Source organism: Protopterus annectens, chromosome 3.part1 (genome assembly GCF_019279795.1).
Source record: "Protopterus annectens isolate FY-2018-M chromosome 3.part1, PAN1.0, whole genome shotgun sequence".
In the NCBI taxonomy this organism is placed as follows: domain Eukaryota; kingdom Metazoa; phylum Chordata; order Ceratodontiformes; family Protopteridae; genus Protopterus; species Protopterus annectens.
In genome coordinates, this window is record NC_056732.1 from 729,368,977 (window position 1) to 729,391,496 (window position 22,520).

At 35.7% G+C, this 22,520-nt stretch overlaps 1 protein-coding gene across 4 annotated transcripts in view; it reads left to right on the forward strand.

Annotated features, from left to right (window-relative positions):
- The window catches only part of RIPOR2 (RHO family interacting cell polarization regulator 2), a 3,249,967-nt gene that overhangs the window by 2,756,462 nt on the left and 470,985 nt on the right, over positions 1–22,520 (forward strand). For all 4 annotated transcript variants that reach the window (XM_044067082.1, XM_044067083.1, XM_044067084.1 and 1 more), the window contains one exon: positions 21,110–21,271. In XM_044067082.1, the coding sequence (XP_043923017.1) occupies positions 21,110–21,271 (162 nt within the window). The remainder of the gene's footprint in view (positions 1–21,109; positions 21,272–22,520) is intronic.

A 22,520-nucleotide genomic window follows, 5' to 3' on the forward strand; every position in this document is an offset into this window, starting at 1 on the left:
AGATGGACTAATAAACTGTTTGGAGGTTCATATCATGATAGTATTTCTTTTTGACATTTTGACATTACCTGAGATAAGATACATAATGTGAGGATAATAGATACAATCAGGCTAGTAAAATAAGTTAAAAATATAGATTGGCACACCTAAGAGATTGTATTAACTGTAGTTGAGATTTATTCAAAAGTATTTGCAAAAAAAACTTGGATGATACTGAAGTTAAGACTACTAAAGGTAGATTTAAAGTTATACTATGGTGGGATAATCACCTAACTAAACTTTTTTAAAGAACATTATTAGTTTTCAAATAAAACATATTTTCGTAAAATATCCACAAATATTTCAACTTGAATATGTGAAAAGAGAACTATCAAACAAACATAACTATCTGCAAAGACATTAACAAATGTACATAAAATAAATGTTGGTATATATTAACATCTTTCTAAATTAAGGGATTATTTTCCTAGTAAATCATAAAACTTATTCCACATATTATAAAGATGTGTTCCTGATGAATCTTAACTTAATGGTCAGTAGTTCCAAATGACAAACTTCAATAAGAAGATTTTTAAATTCTTGGAAAGAGGGAGAAGTATCTGATTTCCAATTTCTTATTATAATTTTCCTGACAACAGCCAATATAGACCAATCCATAGGGTATTTAATTTTCTTGGCATACACAGGTAAAGGTGTATTAAATAAAACCATAGATTTAGAAATTTTAAAGTTGTCTGAAAGTAAGGCTTATAGAAAGCTATCAATATCTTCCTGGTACTTTTTTATGGCTACACAATCAAAAAACATATGAGACCAATCTGCCTTCACTTCACTTTTACATCTCCAGCATGCATTATTTTTCTTGCTAAATTTACTTAGTGTAAGAGTTAAAAAGGATCCAGAAATATATTTCCAAGTGAATAATCTCCATTTAATAGATGAAGTCATATTAGCTGATTCTAATATAATTTATCTTGATCGTTAGGAAAATAATTATTGATTGTGAAAAAATAATTCCAGTAACTCTCCAGATAACTATCAGTTTCATTTCTAATTACTTTATATATGTAAGATAGTTTACCTTTAATAGGAAGTTTATGTTGAGTGGATAAGATCAAATACTGTACAAGTTTAGGCATTGAATTTTTATTGTTGGAGACATTAGATCTAATTTCTTTAAAAGGAATTGTCTACACTCTTGTATGTCTAGCCATAAATGTGTATCTAATTTGAATTCAGCTGTTAAATTGTCTAATGATTTCAGTTCATCTTTTACCATCAGTTGAGACCAGTATATTAAGTTCTTATCTTTGAATAATGATATTTTTGTGTAATCAGAAGAAAGAATAACTTCTTGAGTAAAAGGTATTGGAAAAAGGAGGAAAAAACAGACTTTATATTCAGGTGATTTATAAATATAATTTCTAAATGTTTTTAAGAGGAGTAGTATATAATTAGATCCAAGTACAGGATGAGTATTTATAGAAAAATAGTCTTTTAATAACCAAATGACTGAATTATTTAGTATTGATCATTTTTGGGAATTTGAGATATATGAATCATAAGATAGTAGCTCTAGATTTTTTTTTCCCATTTAGCATTATATTCTATATCTATAAGAAGGGTTATAGATTTAATCACAGATGAAATCGAATACATTTCCAAATTAGGTAAACCTATACCACCCTTAGCCCAGTCCCTCATGTGATAAGATAATGCTATCCTAGGTTTATTAGGAAACCATAGGAATTTTTGAATGATCGAATTAAAAATTTTGATTATAGATTTAGGAGGGGGTAAAGATATTTATTGTATAATATAAAGTACTTTACAAAGTAGAATCATTTTAATAATTGGAAGTTTTTCTTCCATGGTAAAAGGAAGCTTTTTCCATTTACTTATAATATGTTCTGTTGTAGATGTACTTAAATTATAGTTTAGTTGAATAATATCCTTGATGTTATTGGTAATTACTATTCCTAGATATGTTATTTGGTCAGCCTGAGCTAAATATTTTACATATTTGTTATCCAAAATATAATTGCTTGGATAGATGGGGAGAATTTATGTTGTATTATTATTGAAGGTTAATCCAGATTTTCTTTGAAATTTCTCCATATTGCTAAAAACTGCTGAAATAGATGAATAATTTCCCCCCAAAGTAATAAGTATATCATCTGCAAAAAGTTGTATTTTGGAAGACTCATTAGAACTTAATTTAAAACCTTAATTTTCTTTATCCTTCCTAATTAAGTTAGCCCAGTGTTCCATTATTAACATGAAAAATAATGGGGATGTGGGGCAGCCTTGTTTAGTTCCTTTGGTTATTGGAATTTTTTGTGAAATACTAGTACCAATTTTAATATAAGCTTGGCTTCCTTTATATAAATGTGTAATAAGATTTATGAAGTTGTTTGAAATTTTTAACTCTTCCAGTACTGTAAATAAATAATCCCAATTAACCGAGTCTAAGGCACAGTTTACATCAAGACTAATTAAAGTTAAATTTTTGTTTAAGGTCTTTGCAGATTCAGTCAACGTAATAGTTCTTTTTATATTATCATATGTATTTCTTTTAACAATAAAACCAGTCTAAAATTCGTCTACCAGGGTTGGAAGGAATTTATTTAACCTGTCTGCGTATATTGACATAAACATTTTATAATTGATATTTAATAGAGAAATTGGTCTTGTATGAATAACAACTTGTGGGGTCTTTGTTGGCTTTCATTATAGGAGAAATAAAGGTATATTTCCAAGAATGTGGAGAAATAAAGCTGATTTGAAAAATAGTAAAAGCTTTCTGAAGTAAATTTAAAGCTATTTTGGGTAAAATCTTATAAATTTCTGGGATAATGCCATCATTACTGGGTGCTTTATATTTTAGTTTACTAATTTGATTTTGAAGGTCAATAAAATAAGTTTATCTATAAATGTAGTTTGTTCCTCTGTAAGTCTATTTTTAGTGTGTTTAGAGATAAAGGCTTTGATCTCTTCTTTTGAATCTAAAATCATGGATTTCTGGTTAATGTTGAGAAAAACATTCTCTAAATTCAGTTAGAATATTCTATAAATCAGAAACCATCTTTCTTTTCTTAGGGGAAAAGATTTCATTAATATGATTGAACTTACTGTGTCTTTTAGTTTTGTTGGCCAATATATTCAAAGATCTAGTATTAATAGAAAAATGTATACATTTAAATTTCTCTAAGCTAATCGTAGTTTTATGATATAAATCTCCAGATATTTATCATTCAGTGAGATGATTTCTTTTTCCCTTTCATGTTTAATTTTACCTCCCTTGTTAAGCTTTAGATTGTCTAATCTAGTTTGTATGTCCTGTAATACTTTATCCCATAGGTTCTTTTTCTTTTTGTACCAGGTGATGATTTTGCCATATAAGTAGGCTTTTAAAGCATTATATATATATATATATATATATATATATATATATATATATATATATATTTCAGAAATATCATCTGTTGTATTTAAAGTAATAAATTTTGAATTTCTGAGAGGAATTATTTAAAATCTGTTAATTTTGTAATGTAAGCAGCTATTCTTTTAATTTGAATATTGCAAGTTGTATTAATTAATAATTCAAAGGTTATGGAGTTGTGATCTGATAAAGGGCAAGAATTGACCTTTGATTTAGTTAAACAGTCAGTCAACTCTTTAGAAATAACTCTGTATTCTAGAATGAGTGTTATGTCTATGTGACTAGAAAGTAAAAAAATAGTTTGATTCAGCAAAATTGTTGTCATTCAGAAGATATAAATCAATAAAATCCTTTAACAATTTAGGTGATGCTAATATCCTCCTTTTACCCTTAGTGTTTGTATCATTATCATTTAGTATACAATTAAAGTCTCCTGCTATTATAATTTAGCCCTTGGATAAATGAACAATTTGATTTAAATGCTGTTTAACTGTGTTCACCAAGACTGTTTCAGCTCAGCTTTTGTAAAGTCACTGTTGGTTCTTTTCTAACACTTCTTGCAGTGTTTGTGAAAGGGACTTAATATATTTTTTCTTAAACAAGGAAATAGGGAATGTTTTGCTTAAAGTTGGGGTCTGTTGCAATTGTTTGATAGCACTTTGACAGCACATGTGAAGTAAAATAGCTTTTCAATTGTTTATTAAGAGCTAGACACTTTATGCTGCCTTGATAAACTACAAAGCAAAACTATTTCTGCTCATCTCAGACAAAATAATTTTCTTTTGCTTGCTGAAGCTTCTGAAAGCACATGTAAAAATAATGTAATTGCTTTTTGTGGAGGAAAATGAGATGTTGTACTGTGCTTTCCTGTTTATTTCTTTGCATTATATACATTGTTTTTCTAATGCTTCTGACGGTGCTTGTGAAAGCAATGTAATTTTTTAAAATCAAAAGTGTACAGTTTATGCCTTAAGTTTGCAACAGCTGTTTGCTAGTGGTTTGGGCAACACTTATGAAGGCGGTGTTTATTTCTTTTAAGAACACTTGCTATATGTTGCTGTCCCATGATCATATACTGCAGAGCAAGAATGTTTCAGTGCAGCTTAAGTAAAAAAAACAAAAAAATTAAGTTAAAATTGTAATTCAAGAAAATGCCTTTTGTTGCTTTTCCATTACCAACTGAATCTCTGATATGTTTTAATCAAAGTCAAAATGATTTGATGCTTCCCTGTAGTAATTTATTTTAAACGCTGTATATTGCTTCCACATGAGCATAAACTACAAAGCAAGAATGCCTCAAGTCAGCACTGGCAGCCTTTTCATTTGTTTGCTAGGACTTCTGGCAGTACTTGTGAAACCAATGTAAAATAAGTTTAGTAATGATCAAAATGTGATGTTGCTTCCTTATTCTTTTTCTGAGTCATGTAAAATTTGTTTTAATTATTTGCTAGTGCTCCTGACACTGTATTTAAAATTATGTATGTTGTTTGCTTACAATTTTAAAATGCTTTAGATTCTCATGATCACAAGCTGCAAAGCAAGAATGTTTCAATGACTTTTATGAAATTACTTTCAATTAGCACTTGTGGCAACATTTTGAAAGCAGTGTGATTACTTTTCTATCAAGTGCAAAATTTGGCGTGTTGCTTCCTCATGACCATTTGGTTTTCTGTGAAGCATGCTATCAGTTTCAGTTTTTTGCAGTTGATTCTGGCAGTGCTTGTGAAGGTGTAGATTTTTATTAAGCCCAGAAAGAAACGTATTCCTTCTCAGTGATCATTTCTGAACACACGCATTTAACCTGTAATGTTCTAGCTTATTTTACAGTACAAGCCAATATTTGACATTGACAAATTATTGTATTACATATACAAGAAAGTCCCCATTTCAGTATGTTGTCCACAATGTAAGCATAGTCACAGAGGTTGTACATGACAAATTTAAAAGGAAGCAGAGTTCAGAGAAATAGTATCAACAATAGAACTATACAGTCTATATTAGATGCTGTTACCATGCTTCAGCTATGCTTAATGCAGCCAGAGACGCTGTTCTGTGGAGACCATCCTGTAGTCTAAGATTCATGCAGAACTTTAACATGTTGTCTTAAGTTTCAACCACTGATGTTAACTATTAACTAAAATATTGACAAAATGTTTAGCTAATGTGTTGTTCATTTTAAAATGTCACATATTAGTGCAGGTATTTAACATAAGTAATGATACAGTCATAGTGACTTAATAAACAGCCAGACCCTTAGGAAGTTTAATATTAAAATGACACACAGTATCCGATATTGTGAGTTATCATTCAAATGCACCAGTGAAACAAACCGGTCCATCAAACAGGGCAACATAGTGATTAAAAAAAGCTTGCAAAAATTAGCCAAATTGCATGCAAAGATCAGTCAATAGTGCTATTAAAATGTAGACATTTCAAACAGGGCATCATACTCGAGTTCTCTTGCTTCTCCTCCTCACATTGTATTTACTTGACAGCAGGAGATGGTAAGTCAGTCTAGTATGCCCTTTAACTACTTTAACATTCCATCTCTTCTCCAATCCTACCTTTCTTCTTACCCTTGTTCCATACATTCTTGATTGTTTCACTGGATTTTCTCCCCAATAGCTATTCTATTAGTATAATTTCACAGTTCAGCAATCCTCTTTGTGGAAAAAAAAGTATTTATGGAAGTCCAGGGAGTTGTTAATTGCAAACTGCTACCTATCCCCCCTTTTCCACATCTGTCCTTCCTCTCCAGATGGACATCATTAACATTTCCCTAACATGAAATTGAGCACAGTATCATGTCTTTCTAGTTTGTTTTGGTTTAAGGAAAGATGCTCTCTAGCATCCCTAATGTTTAACTATATTTTTTCCTCTACATCCCACAGGGCTTTCTGGTAGTTTTGCCTGAATTCATTCAAGCAGCTGGATGTCTTTTGCCTTTTATGTCCTCCGGAACTACACACGGATCTCAAGGCATGGTCTGACCAAGGCCCTGTAGTGTAAAACATTGCATCTTTGCTTCTGGAATTAGTACTGCAAAGGTACACACGCTTGCTATTGCCACTGCCCTCTCACTCTCCACCCAGTAGTCCACTACAGGTATGATGAGCACTCCAGATGAGTTTCCTGCTCTTTTGTTGCCAGTTCCACTCCCCCAGCTGGTACTTCTCGCCAGGATTTCTGTGGCCCAAGTGTAGTACATTTAGTGAGATTAAATCTCATCTACCACCATACTGCCTATTTGTTCACCCTTTCCAAATTCTTCATTTGACTCTTCCCCTCCATCCTTTACTGCTACACCTTTCCATGTGCCATCAGCAAAGATATTTCTGAGATGACCTCCAACAAAGACTGCTGGACCTAGGACAAGATCCACTCACTACTTCCCTATTTTTTTTTACATTGTCCCTCCTCACCAGTACCCTCTGCATTATACCATTTAGAGATGTAAATCTTCAGTTCCTCTGTCTTTGTGCTGTCACCAGTGCCTCAAATTTTCCTAGTGGTCATGGGTGTGGGACAGAGTCAAAGGTCTTGAACAGTTCAGGCAAACTGTTTACTGGTACTTCCTTGTCAAGTTATTTAACACAGTCATAAAACTGGATTAGGTTTGAATGACAGTTCCTTCTGGCCATGCACCCATGTTAGTTGCTGTCAACTCTTAGCATTTTTCTAATACTACACACAAGAAACCATACTCTCAAAGTGAAATGAGGCAAAATGTATAAATCCATTGGATGAAATGGACTATCAGAATAACACACATCTTGTAGAACTTATGAGAATGAGGATAGCTGTGAGCAAATATTTTGAATTTAAATACATCATGTGCATGCATATAGGCATCATATCGCAAATAACTTGATTTTAAATAGGAATCAGTAGACACATTTTTAAACATCTTTACTAAATGGAACTTGCACGGCAGCCTGTTTTGTTTTCTTTAGAACCTCATATAAAAAATATATGACATTTAACACAATTGTTCAGTTAGTTCAATTGTAGTTTGAAACTCATCACCTTGTCTTGTAGAAGTAAGCATCTCAGCATCTAATCTTGCCTTGGTGTACTAACTGGTAGCTAGGGAACACTTATTCTTTAGACAGTCAGGAAATACAATGAGATTAGTTTAGTAGTGTTTTTCTGCATCTGTTTTAATCTGTTCAACTGTGTTATTTTTATTTCTCCTGTGATTGAAACTCTGATGCTTATTGTACTTTGATATTTAGTATTCTCATGTCTTCTATTTTATTATTTATTATTTAAATATTTGTGTACCTTTCGTTGTGGCTGGTCATACTTTTAACATCTTGAAAGTACCTGTGCTAATTTTAGTGATGCCTTGGCCACTCTGAAAAGCCTGGCTGTTTTGGTTATACTCTAATATTTATGTTAGTATTGATTTTACTCCGTATAAGTGGATACCCTTGTAAGAGCCTCACTGTGGTTGACTGGTGTCAGTGAGGTTGCCCTATAGTCTGGGCAGAAGGGGTACAGTTAGTAAATCTGTACCGGCCTTTCTCAGGAGTGTGCATGTGTGTGTGTGGGGGGGGGGATCAAATACCCAGATGTGTATGTCTCAGCTATTTGGAGCTGGGACACAGTGCACCAAAGTGAGTTTTGTTTGGGATCTGGAGAGAGAGCGAGTGTCATCCCAGTGGAGTGTGTTTCCTGTGTCCTTTTGGGGGAAATTGTGCTTGATGCAGAAAGCTGCATTTGAAATACTGTGTAAATCCATTCCTGTTTTTAGTGACGGTCTCTGTCGTATCAGTGATGAGGATTAAGGCTCCTTGATTACTGGCCCAAGGTAAAGAGAAGCCATCACATATGACATAGGCAGTCTTACATTTATGTAACTGAAAACAAACCATACTGGCACAATTTCAGTTGCAAACATTTTACATCATAAAACATTTTGGCACAATTGTAGTTGCAAATAGTATACATCACTTACAATTTATCCAGTCATTGACAAACATTTCATAGCTCATTCAAATTCTGCCTTCTTGTAAATATTGTTCTTCGTCTGCATGTAGTGTTCCCACAATTCCCATATTTTAATATGTAATGTGCTCCTAACCTTTTTTAAAGATACCAATTCCAGTTGTTTTCTCTCTGTTACTATACTTACTATTTCGAGTAAAGTTGATTTAGACTTTGATTTCCATTTTTTAGCAGTTGCCTTTTTTGGCAGCCACCATAACTAAACTCAGCAAGGCCTTACTTATCTGTTTCTTCTGTATCACACTTCCAACATTTGCTGTATACCCAAGGAAAAATTCTTTGGAGTCTACTTTGGGTATAAAATACCTATGTAAACACTTCCAAGCAAAGATCCTAAATCCTCTAGACTTTGTTCCATATTTGGGAGACATGCATATATCCACCATTGTTTCTTTGTGAATTGCTTATCCAATCTCTCTCTTCCAAATCCTGTCTAACCTCCTCCAATTGAGTCTTGTAGTTATTATTCAATGTTGTATATGCTCTACTAATTATTCCTTTCTTAACAGCAGCTTCTGTTCTAGATTCCACTAAAAACTCTACCACTGCTGTTTTTTTTGCTTGGGACCCCCTATTTATTTCTCTTTGCCCATACTCTTGATGTCAAGCCTTAATAGGGAAGGCAATCTCTAACCTGCAGTCCAAATAAATTCTCAGCATCTTTCCATTCTATTACTTTCCTCTCTCTAGCCATTTGCTCCCAATAGTTTGATTCCTTTGCCAGTTTTCTCCAATAAATTCCAGTCCCTTCTTGCCTATTTTCTGTATCCCTAATTGCGGTCATCCATATGGGCAGAATCTCCTTTTTTCCATTCCATTGTTAGCTTAGTTCTTAGAATACTTTCAGCTACTTTGAGTATAGTATTTTGTATTATTGTTATTCTCATTAAAGTTTTGCATCCAAAATCCCAGTCTCTTCTTGAGCTTCCCCTGTTTAATCATAATCCCTTTCCACATTGAATTAAAGTTTCTGCTTGTGCTTGTGATAATGTGAGGTATTGCCGCTATGCCAAGAGAAGTAGGGTAGTGGATGTGTAACATATGCCAGCAAGCTAGCTGGAATTTAGTAAGGAATTATATGTTTGAATATCAAACTGATTTGTGCAGATGCTTGTGCATTTGTAAAGTTGCTTGTGTTAAAAATGTATCAACATTGTGTCCTGCCAGACAGAGAAAGAAATGTACATCTATTATTGTAACTGTTGAAATGTATATATTGTAACAGAAGATACTGGAAGAAAAGAGGTTAATCTCAATCCACCTGACTTTGAAAAATAGTAAGAAATTAAATTACTTAATTTAGGCCATAAAGATTGTATCTCAGTTCTGATTGCAGCCGGAGACAAAATGTCTGAGAAAACAAGCACTAGGAAGCCTTCTGTATTGTTCTTTAGCAGTGAACTAATTGCTACTCTGAAAGGGTAGAGGTCTGAAATTTTTATGACTTCCAGGAGCTGCAACAGATCTTAACAAGGCTCTTGGAGTATTATTGACACACGTGCTAAATCCTGACAGCTTCTATCCAGGGGGGTAGCATGGGAGCCAGAAGTTAGATGACCAGATGTATGTGATATTCTGTAATCTAGGACAAAAATAATGTGTAATACTAGAAGAGACTGAAGTCTCATGACGCTCTGTTTTTGGAAGCTGACAAGGAAGGACTCCTCACATACTTCATCTTGCCTTGCTTTAGAAAGTAAACAGGGAATAATAATTATTTAGATCAGTCAGGAAAATATTGTGAGATTAGTTAAGTATTGTTTTTCTGACAATTTCTGATTGAACCTGTCCAGCTGTGTTGTTCTTAATATTTCCTGTGGTTGAAACTCTGGTGTTTACTGTAAATAGATGTTTAGTATTTTCATGTTTATTTTATTTATTTATTTAACATTTGTTGAGTTCCACAGATCCTGTTTTCAGCGGAGGCCGGGGGAGAAATGCCAAATGCATGTCTTACCACTGTGTTCTTTTCTTATTTATTATTAAATATATTTAAACTTTTCATTGTGGCTGGGCCTTCAGAGAATATTTTAACCTTTGAGAGTACTTGTATTCCCTATGTGCTCTTCAGGGAAATTGTGCTCGATGCACAGGCCTGCATCTGAAAATACTGGGTGTATATATTTTTGTTCCAAGTGAACATCTCTTTCTGGTGCCAGTGGTGAGGATTCAGGCTCCTTGATTACTGGCCCAGAGTGTGGACATCACAGTGGGAGCATTAACTTTGTTGCTCTCAAATAGCCCTTCAAATCAGGCAATCCCAATCTGCCATGTTCTGTTGGTAGAATCAGCTTATCCCACTTGACTTGCTATCTTCCCCTCCCAGATAAAATCCTTCAGCTCTTTATTAATTGCTGTCCACAACTTGCTCCTCTGGTTGATAAAAATATGGCTGACGTGTGTATAAGACTAAAAGGACTAAAAACATTTTAACTGCTTGTATCTTACTAACGATATCCATATAACAAGAGCTTCCATTTTCTCAGTTTTTGTATTATCTTTTGTTTAGTCTCTTTCCACATATCCTTAACTGCCACACCGGAAACATTTTTAATCCATATTCCTAAGTACTTTTCTCATGTTTCCATAAATATGGATATTGCTGAACCAATTCATAAGTTCATAGGTAGGTACTAGGCTATCTGCCCAAAGGCATTAATAAGCCTAGACAGAATGTGTTGGCTTTTGCTGCCCTCTTAGATTTGTTCCCCATGCCTCTGTCCAGAAGAGCCACTGAAGTGATCCCCGGGGTAAACGTTCTGTTTCCCATCCACTCAACAAGGTTTCTCTTGAAAAGTGTTAGCGAGGTGCTCTGCCTAATGTAGATTGGAATCTTGTTCCAAAGCATGGGAAGTCTCTGGGACAGGAATCTATCCCTCCAGCAAGTCCAATTTATTGTTGAGGTGAGGTTTAGATCTCTAGAGTGTGTGGCTAAAGGGGATATGGTTTTCTTTAGGTGGAGCATGTCCATCAATTCTGGGTTGGACATGGCCTTGTCTGTCAGGCAGAGATCACCTCTGAGTAGGCGGTATGCAACCACGTACAGCTGGAGTTTCTTCATTCGAGCTGCATAGGGCATCTGTTTGAGGCCAGTGATCTTTTGGTGAGAGTATATATTCATGTGAGAGTATACAATTTACCGCTGTTGCTTTTGTTTTAGCTTCATTAATTTTGTATCCTGAAAAGATATAAAACTGTCTCAAAATGTTCCACAACACTGTAATGTCATTTTCTGCTTTTGTCAGGTATAAAGTAATATCATCTGCAAATAGAGCCAGCTTTTTTGACTACCATATCAATTATATTCTTGAATTTCAGAGTCCCTTATTTTCTTTGACAGTGGTTCTAAATATAATGCAAATAGCAATGGGGAGAGATCGGACTCCCCTGCTTGATTCCTCTGCTCAAGCAGAAATTATCAGAGAGGACCCCAACCACTTCAATTTTTACCTCCGATCCCTCATATATCCTCCTAATCAACCTTATTTTATCAAGGAATGCAAATGATTCCATTGCCCTACACAGAAACTCCCAGCTTACTCTGTCAAATGCTTTCTCTGCACCAAGATCCACCAACAACAGTGACATTTTCTTACATTCTGCTTCCCTCTAGATCATCAATATTCTCTTAATGTTGTCAAATGTTTGCCACCCCTCTGCAAAACCACATTGATCTATATCTATCAATTTTGGCATCACTTTTGCCATACTTATAGCCATTATAGACATAAACATTTTCTAATCTTGGTTTAGGATTAAAATGGGCCTGTATGAAGCTGGATCTGATGGATCTTTGCCCTTTTAGGTATTACAGCTTACCACCGCTTTGTTACAGGATGTTGGTGCTTCTCCTCCTCTTAAAATACTGTTAAACAAAACCTTCCAGATCTTTATCATTTTTCCCTCCTAGCTTCCAAGCTTCCACAACAGTACCATCTATTCCTGGGGACTTTCCTGTAGATTGGTTATACATCCACTTTTATCTCATCTCCTCCTATCCTGTTAGTAATTGAGCCTCATTTACCTCTAACCTTGGAATATTTAATACTTCCATAAACATTTCCAGTTGTACCTTTTCTTAATTTCCATACTTCTACATGATCCCTTGTTATCTTCCTTGTTATATGATCCCTAAGCTTGTCTACATCCCTTTCTACTTTCTGTTGTCTGATTCATTGTGGTAAACATTTTTGTGCTCTAGAATTATCAAAAAACAGTTGCTTAATAACAGTCTTTCTAAACTCTTGCATATTATCAAGGTAGTCCCTTATTTTCTGTTTAGCATTCTGCAGTTGCTCCTTTACTTATTCTGTGGTATTCACTGTATTTTACAATACTTTAACATTTGCCAGTCCCTCTAAATAAATCTGGTCACTTCTTATCCATATCTCCCTTGTATTTCCACCCTGTTTTTAAATTCTACTTCAGTTTATCCCTCTCCCTAGATATATTTTCAGAAGAAATTTCTATCTTCTCTAATAGCTTCTGAATAATTTCCAGTACCCATTCCTTAAATTCCTCACTTTTCAACAGAAAAGTGGGATATCACCAGTGTCTCATTTTTATTTAATTACTGTGTGTTTTTATTTTAGTTATTATTAGCACATGGTCTGAAATAATTATTGGGTGCGTATCAAGACCTTCAATTAAATGCATGTGTTCCTGTGAAATGTAAATTCTGTCTAGCCTACCCAGTTTTTGTATCTTGGAGAATAATATGTAAATTCACTCCAAACTGCTAATACTGAAGTCGCATCTTCCATGCCAAATATTTTATACATTTCTTCAAAGATCTACCCTCCTTTGTTTGGTACCTCTTCATTGAGCTAATGTGAAGTTCATATTTTGGAAAACAGTATTACTTATTCTGAGTTGCAAGAGTTACAAGCTCTTGTGGTGAGTTATCCCTATCTCATTTATCAGAAAGATAGGGTTACTCTTGGAACAAATTCTTCCTCTGTGCCTAAAGTTGTTTCAAACTTTACATTAAGCCTGGTTATTCATCACCTTGTTTTCTTTGCAGAACCTAAAAATAAAGGTGAAATAATTTTACATACTCTAGATGTCCATAGGCAACTTGGATAGTTCACTGCAGACCATTTTTGTTCCTATTAAGGTAGATAGGAGGACAGACAGTGTCTAAACAGGCAACTTCTAAATGGTTGTCCCATGTTATAGCTTTTTGTTATTCCTACCATAACAAGTCTCTTCCAGGCAAAGGCAGGTCTCATTCTACAAGGCCTCTGGCTATTTCTGTGCCTTTTTCTAAAGGGGTAGAGTCTAGAAAGATAGTAGATGCAAACAGCTTCATCATCTTTGCCTTCCTTAACTAAGCACTACAAACTAGATTATTTCTCTAGTTCCAGAATAGTCTTTACTTGGACTATTCTACAGAGGCTCCTGGACTCTGATCCCATCTTCCTCCTTGCTTTTTAAGGTCTGGTATTCATCCCATATAGCTTTGACTACTGCAGCAGTGATCTAATGTTGAACATAGTACAGTTGTGTAAGTAAACCTACCATGACAATAGATGCATGTTCAAATAGATCACTGCTGCAATAGCTTCTCATTCCCTCAACCCCCTATTTTGCAATTTGTTTTGGTATGGTTATTATTTGATAGTAGTGTTTCCTCCTCCTCCTAAGGTAGGAATGCTCTTAAGTTTTGGCACCCTAGTCACTGATTTTGTCCTGCTTTCCTCGTTCAGGACAATGGCTACAGTGCATGGAAGATGTCCTGAAGCTTTGGAAAGCTGGCCCATCAGTCTTATCCCTTTCAAGACATCCCATATAGCTTAGCCTACTGTAGCAGTGATCTGTTCAAGCATCTACTGTTTGCATGTTTTTTGGAGGATATGGAAGCAAGATGAGTAAAATGAAGTTTAGATTTATAGAAATACCTTGACTTTTAGGCAGAGAATTTTAAAATGATGCATGTTCCCCAGAGACAACCTGATTAGATGTCAGAAATGTTTGTTTAATGCTACCAGACAGAAGTAATCTATTCAGGGAATTAAATTATGTTAATTAAAAATTACTAAAATGAACAAGGATATTAATCTGAAACAGCTTCTACTTTTTAATCATTAGAATTTTGTATTTTTGGAACTTACCATTATTGGATAGGTACTACTACTGTTTAAATCAAACTTCTAGAAGAATATTTCCTAGAATGAGCTTGTGTGTGCGCCATGACTTACTCAGACCCATGCTTAGGGCTGGTGAAAAGATCAGTGTCTCAGTGTAGTGTCATTTTGCTACCAGGTGTTGATTTTTATGCCCCATTCCTAGCACATGCCTGTACTACACAATGGATGGATGTGCAGTGTATTGTCCCACCTCCTCTGTGAATCAGCCAATGCCACCATGTATTCTCACTTAGAACAGATCCCTCTTATGTTTCCCCCACCTTCCCCAACCTTCACTTAGAGATCTGATGCAAGCAACTTCAGGAATGCATCTATCTTTCCTCAGACACACCACAGATGCCCAATCAAAGTCTGGTCCCCTGGACCTTATTTAGTGCTTTATCCCTCTACACCAGAGTTCATCTGCTTATAAAGAACCAGTGGTACCTGGGGTTGAACACAGAACATTTTGAACCTTTCAGCAAAGTTTTACCTGGAATTATGGTTAATAGTAGATAGTGTCACCTCTTTTGTGTTTGGATTTGTTATCTAGGGTGTTATCAGTTTCACTGATGGTGACAAAACAGATTAGGATGTCATCTTAAAACACCAGGAGGAGACAAACCAAGAACTGCAGCTTTCAGCTAACAAAAATTATGAGATTTTATGAATGGCTGCAAAGTACAGCAGAATGTGTGCTACAGTGGGCCAGTATAGGTTCATGCTTTCCTGCATACATGCTTTCCAGTTAAAATATTGTGCACCCCTTTGAGTGCTTATGCCTCCTGTATTTCTCATTCAGGAGTTGCATTCTAAGACTTCCTCAGCTAGTGCTGCTGAAGTAAGACTGTGCCAATTACATCCCCTTGTGTGGGTGAGCTAGCATCAGCCACTTTCTCCCTGTCTGGCTTCTCAAATGCTTTGGCCAGTAGTCAAATCCAGGTCATTTGAGGCAGTCACAGGGCCAGAAGCACTACTCTACAGAGCCACCTCTGCCTTAATAACATTCTGATTGGATATTGTACATGGCCAAAAATAAAATGTTTAAAAGTTTAGTGAATTAAAAAATACTTTGGGTTGAATACCTTCTTCAGGTAGGGGACTGTGCTCTCTGCACCCTGCAGTAATAAGCTACTCCAGTGCTTTTGCATGTTATGGGAAAGGAATATTTCCCACTCTGCACCATTGTTGGTAAAGCTGATTTTTGGGATTTGTACCATTTGAGGTATTGTGCTTGACAAGATATGTATTTTATGTATTGCTAATAAGAAGAATGGTCCCAAAGTCAGCATAAAATGTCATTGCACAAGATGCAGTCTTCTCATAGAATCAGGGTCACAGCAACTTGAAGGTGGTATATTTTAATAAAGATATTTTCTGGAAATAAACTAAGGTTTTATGATAAATAGCAATTAAATCTCATAAAACTACTTGTTCTTGAGAAAAACATTCTCTGCCAATATGGAGGTGTGTCTTAGAAGCCCCCATTCGGTAAGTTATACTACCCGAGTTAAAAATAATACAACAGAAAAAGGGTTGTTAAATGGGTATATGTTTAAATGCATTCATTTTTTTGGTTACCTGCTTTAAACAAGATAGTTTCCCAATCTTTTGAACTGGGACACACGTTTAGTTGGAATGCATGTGTGGAGGATTTTTTTTTTTTGGGGGGGGGCAGTGAATTAAACATAACATCATCAGTCATGAAGTGCATGGCATGCTGTGATTATGCTCCAAAAATGGGGACAAACTTAAGCATCTTCTGGACTTCACAAAAAGTATGGCATAAATAAAGTGTCTTAACAGATTTTAAAGTTGTTCATTCTTCAGAGGGGAACTTTTTTGCCTGCTTACTGTTTGGCAGTGCTAAGTGTTTTAACAGGTTTTGAAGGCTTTGAAAGCCAGTAAAACAATTTCTGCTCCTATGCTTTTTCCTTGTTACTTTTGGGACAGGGAGCAGAAAAATCTCATTGCACTGCAAATAATTTTGATCAGATTTTCCGGATCATAAGCATTATGTGTTCTAGACATAGGTGCCAAGGTTCATGTCTCAAGGTGAATTTTCTTGACTTTCATGCCTCAAACAACTCCAAGAAATAAATAAAAAAAGGAACACACCATCAAATGTATTAATGTGTCCCTGTTTTTTTATTTCTTGGAGTCTTTGTTCTATGCTGTGGAACACTTTAGCACCCAGACGTTGCTGATGTTACAGTTCAACAATTAATAAGTTGGTGATGATTGGGAGACCTGACCAAAATCTTCTGTATAACAAAAAGCCCAGTATTTATTTTATTTATTTATTTTACATTTGTTAACCGGGTTAGTCTGGCTGAGCTTTTGGCTCATTTTCAGCAGAGACCCGGGGAGGAAAGCTCCTCAGGACTAGAAAACAATTTATTAAATTTTAGTAACAGAGTAGTAACAATCAGCTATAGGATCTTACAAGCAGAGACCTGGAGAGAAAAAAAGCTCCTCAGGCAATTCAATTATACAGAGTATTAACAATTAGCAGACAAGTATGTGAGTTGTTACAAACAAGGTTTTAAACAATTAGCAGAAAAAAACGTGACTAGTTACAATATTATTTAACCTGCTTAGAGCAAAATGAGTTAATAGTTACGCAGATGCTTATTTAAAGTGGGTAGGATATAGTTGTATAGGAGTTTGGAAACAAGAAAGGAAAGTAAGAATGGCTAGTAGGAGATGTAGGGGAGGTAGAGTATAGGAGACAGACTAGACAGGTAGGTTGTTTTGAGACTGTAAGAATTAAGAGTGGTTGGAGATAGAGGAAGAGAAGAGGTAGAAGAGGCAGGGGAATAGTGTTAGAGATACATTATGAGTGAGGTGGTGAAAGGATGGTGGTTTCAGGGTGGTTGGCTACAGTGGCAAGACCACTTTGTTTTCAGGTATTTTCTTGTGGCTAATTTGAAATTTTTGCTATGCTGAAGGGATTTTATTTCCAAAGGGAGTTGGTTCCAGGATGTAGCTGGGTTATAGTTATAGAGAAGGCAGCCTATTTTGGTTTTGGGTTTGTAGATGTCTAATAATTCTTGATTTGAGCTGCATAGCATCCTAGCAGGAGAATATTTGGATATGATAGTGGAGAAGCTGGGGCAGGAGGAGGGTAGATAGAGTGAATGATTTGTAATTGGTATAGTTGGAGCAGCTGAGGGAATTCTAGCCAGTCTAATTACTGTAGTGCTAAGCAGTGGTGTGACTTGTAGGTTTGGTTAGCTGCAAATCTGGCGATCTTATTATAGGTAGTTTCAAGCTTGAAAATAAGTGTAGAATTTAGGTTTGTGAATATGTGGCACCTGTACAGGAGTGTTGGGAGTAATAAAACCTGAGAGAGAGAGTTATTCAGGCAGTGTTAGTTAAGTATTTCTTGCTACGGAAAAGGTGTCCAAGTTTCTGATGAGTTCTTTTTACTGAGTTAGTAATATGGAGATCAAACTTAAGCTGATCATCTGTTGTAACACCTAGCAATTTAGTACTAGATTCAGCTGAGATTATAGTGTTATTGCAGGATAAGATGGTAAATGTACTTTTGAGTTTTTAGGGAGGAAGAATAGGAGCTTAGTTTTTTTTGGATTAAGCATTAGTTTATCACTAAGCCAAGTCTCAGTGGTGTGGAAGGATGCCTGGGTAGTTGAGTGGAGGTCAGTTAGGTTGTCAGCAATGGTTATAACAGCTGAGTCATCAGCATATTGCACAAGAGATGACTGGGGACGAGGAGTAGAGCAAGTTGGTGAAAATATTAGAGTAGTGGTCCAAGTATAGACCCTTGGGGGACTCCCATTTGTACAATGAGAGGGGAGGATAGTGCAGAGAGCCATTTAACTGATTGCAGGCGGGTAGAGAGAGAGCTGGAAAACCAGGAGATAGTAGGGGGAGAGAAATGTAAGTTAATGAATTTATCTAGGAGTGGGTGAGAGGCAATGTCAAAGGCTTTAGAAAGGTCAAGGAATAGGTATGAGACAAGTTTATTGTTATCACGAGCTAGGGGAGACTATGTTGATGAATGATATGAGTGCAGTAGTTGTACTATGCTTGGGACGGAAACCATGCTGTGTGGGTGTGAGAAGGTTTTCCTGGTGAAGGTAATGCATTACCTGCTTGTGAATGCATTTCTCTAGCATTTTTGAGAATGGAGAGAGTATGGCAATCGGTCTCAAGTTGGATATGTCTGAGGAGTTGCCCCCTTTGTGAATGGGTAGAGTAAAGAAATTCTTCCATACAGTGGGGACATAGGAATCAGAAATGGATCGGTTGATTAAGATGGATACAGGATAGGCAAGAGGTTCAGAGGCAATCTGCAGGAAGTAAGAGAGTAGCTTGTCAACAGATGGGGAGCAAGGTTTAAGTTTAGAGAGTAATGACTTTACATAGTTGATACTGCTTTTAGAGAGGAGGAGTTAGGAGGGTTTGGAAGAGGTATAGAGTTTGTGGGGGTGCTAGTGTTGTTTCTTGGGGGGGGAGATAATTTATTATGGAGGTTATTGAGTTTATAAAATGATTGTTAAATTTGTTGGCTATGTCTTCAAGTGTTGCATTCAGACATGGGTTTGGAGGAAGGGTTTCTTGGATGAAGAGTCTGTTTAATAGAGCTCCAGAATTTCTTTGGGTCTGATTTAAGAGTAGAGGGAGGATTGGCATAGAAGTTTATTTTTCTGAGTTCTTTATATTTCTGAAGAAGAGAAGGGGTCCTAGTTTTAGTTCACATAATCCAAATCCAAGTCTTTCATGAGAGTTCTGGTAGATTTAGTGAGCCAGGGAGCAGTATTAGATTTGATTCTAATCGTGCGAAGAGGAGCAAGGGAGTTAAGAATGTTTAGGAATGTAGTGTTGAAGGAGTGGGCAACTTCATCTAAAGGAAGAGTGGTGAGGTAAGACCCATTAATTAGAGTTGGTGAATAAAGGAGTTCGGACAGAAATGAGAAAGTGAGCGGGTGGTAATAAATTTGTTAGGTTTGATAAGTTGGGGAGTTTGTCTGGTAACTGTTATAGGGCAGTGGTCACTGAGGGCATTTGGAAGGGTTTGGGAGTTATGATAGTTTTGAGGGTGGGAGACAAATATCCAGACAAGAAGAGAGCTAGGTAGTTGAGATTTATTAATGTAGGTTGGGGTTGTGATTAGCTGTTCAAACCCATGTAGGTTTATACAGAAAGTAGTGTTGGAAGCTTGTATTGTAAGCCAATCAATATTTACATCTCCCAGTATAATTATTTCATTGTGGATGGTATGTGAGAGGTGAGATATGATGTTCTATGTTAATATTATCACCAGGGGGGGATATAGATTGCTGTGACAGTTATGGTGTTGAAACTGATAAGTTTGAAGTTGGTCAGTAGGATTTCAGCTGGTGAGAAGGAGCAAGTCCAGTGTGGGACTGATTTGGGAGAGACAATTGGAGACAGTAAATGTATGGGTTTTGCTTCTATTTATTTCACGTAGTCAGAATACTTCAGTGAATTTTATAAGGATTGTCTTTGGGCTGCTTATCATATAAGGTAAGGTTAGTTACATTGTATCAGATGTTTGAAGCCACATTTCTTGAGCAGATCTGGAAAATATTCTTACCTGCCAGATTTATGAAAGGAAATGTTATAAACAATTTGGGGTAAAACTAACAAAGAACATGGGTTGTTACGTGTGTTTGTATGTGTGTATGGGTCTACTTCAAAAGAATGAAAACCCACATTAATGAAAACAACATTACCAAGATGAAATCACCAAAACCTGACTTTAATAAAAGAACACAATGTCGAAGGATTTCTCAGGGTAAGTGTACAGTTGTCCACCATCTAACAACAAAACACGCCAAACTACCTCAAACTCACCCAGATAGTGGGCTGCACCCCCCACACCTCCCCTAACTAAATATACCAAGTGCGGGATCACACTACAGTGGGGAAATGGGCAAATCTTTCTTTGCTGGCCACCTGGATACTTGCCCTGTGAAATCCTTCGGCATTGTATTCATTTGTTAAAGTCGGGGTTTCAGCGATGTCTTCTCGGTAATGTCATCTTCGGTAGTGTGGGTTTTCATTCTTTTGAAGTAGACCCGTGTGTATATGTGTTTGTATATGTAATGTTTATTTTTGTGTATATTATTCATTTCAGTATTCTGACTAGTAGTATAGACCTTTATGATGGTACCTCATATTGGTATAAAGCAGTAATATGGTTTGCCCTGCACAGATAGATCCACTGCTGAACTTCTCCAAGTGAATAACCATTGAGGCAATAAGATTACAGTTATCTGACTTATTCTGCCTATTGGTGGTACATATCAGAATCAGAACTTGTTCAGTTCCACCCCAAGAGAGACTTTTCAGTTGATCATGCAATACTACATTTTGGCCAAAAAAAAAATCTAACAATTTAATGCTTTATTATAAAACTGATTTCCACATCCTTTTGTTAGTTTGTGATGTGTGTTATGCATTTAAATTCTAGAAGTGAATTGTATTTATGCTGAAGACTAAATATTCGGCACTAACAAATGCTAGTTTCATTTTGCAGCTGTTCCATATCTTAAAGAACATCAAAATTTGCTCTCCTTCTGGATAGAATGTGCTGGTCCAGCAAATGTATATCACACAACTGTTGAGAGGGTGATGAAACAACTTCATGACTGCTATGCTGAAACCATCAGTGAAAAAAGTCCTGGTGTGGCAGAAGCAGGTAAATGACATATTTTACAAAAACTCATTGCTTCACTTGTGCTTTACAAGAAAAATATGCTGTACCTACCTCTACCGTGTAAGTTAAATATCCGCATATAGCTATCATACTCTCTGTAGTCTGGGTCTGTCTAGTATTAAAGGTAAAACTTAGTGTTGCAGTTGCATGTATTTTCCTTTTTTTTTTCTTTGGAAAAAAAAAAACAGCATGTCTTGTAGAAAAAAAACTAACAAGATACATTTGATGAAAATCAAAGGGACAGTTTCAGAGCTATGCTTCTTATAAAAAATGATGTTGAAAAACAGCCCTCAATTGACTTTGGCTTTGCGCACCTCTACATCTTAAAATATAGCTCTGGCCTATGTGGGAATTAATTTGGGATGTATGGTTGGCTCACATGAAGTGTCCTTTGGAAAACAAACATGTAAAATATTTTTGAGAGTTTCTGAAGTTACAGCCATTTTACTGTATATAAATACACACTTTTTTGTAACATAACTTTTGCAGAAGTAGAAATGACTATATTGATGAACAGATACCATGATAGCTGTTGTGATAGGTGCTGCTCATATCAATTCCAACTTGGCAGGCTGGGTCTAATTTTTGTAAAATGATTTGAACTGCAGCCATTTTGGGAACATTTAAACCTGACTGGGAAGGTGCAGAGGGTTCTACACAGCTCTGAAAACTCCATTTGTCTCTGGAAAATGTTACTGACTTGCATCAGACTTTAATCCTCAAAAATTGTGACTCTTCCATGCTGACAGTCATTCCAGATTTAAACAGTTGTAGCTTTTGTTTAAACTATTATGAGACAATAAAATATTTTGGTAGTAAAAGGATTATGCAAAATGCTTGTGCATATTACTCTCTCTCTGCTATCTTAATTTGTCATTTTCAGACTGACTAGCTAGTGTTAACATGGGCCAAATTTTAAAACTCCTGAATTGCTCAGCGTGGTTTATCCATAATGAAAGTTGCAGATCTGTACATTGACATTCACTAAACTTTTTCTTTCTCATCTCTGTGATGAGTTGTATTATGTAACTGTATTATATGGACATATACCTTTCATAGGAATTTAGCTCAGATGAATATTTGTTTTTTATTTATTTATTTTTTTAACTGGCGTAGAAAAGGGATCCATGTGTATCATTTTCCGGTTTAGCCAGTGGTTACAACACAACCAGAAAGAAACTAGATTTTGCAAAGAATGTGTGGTGGAATATTGAATATTGCAAAGTATAGG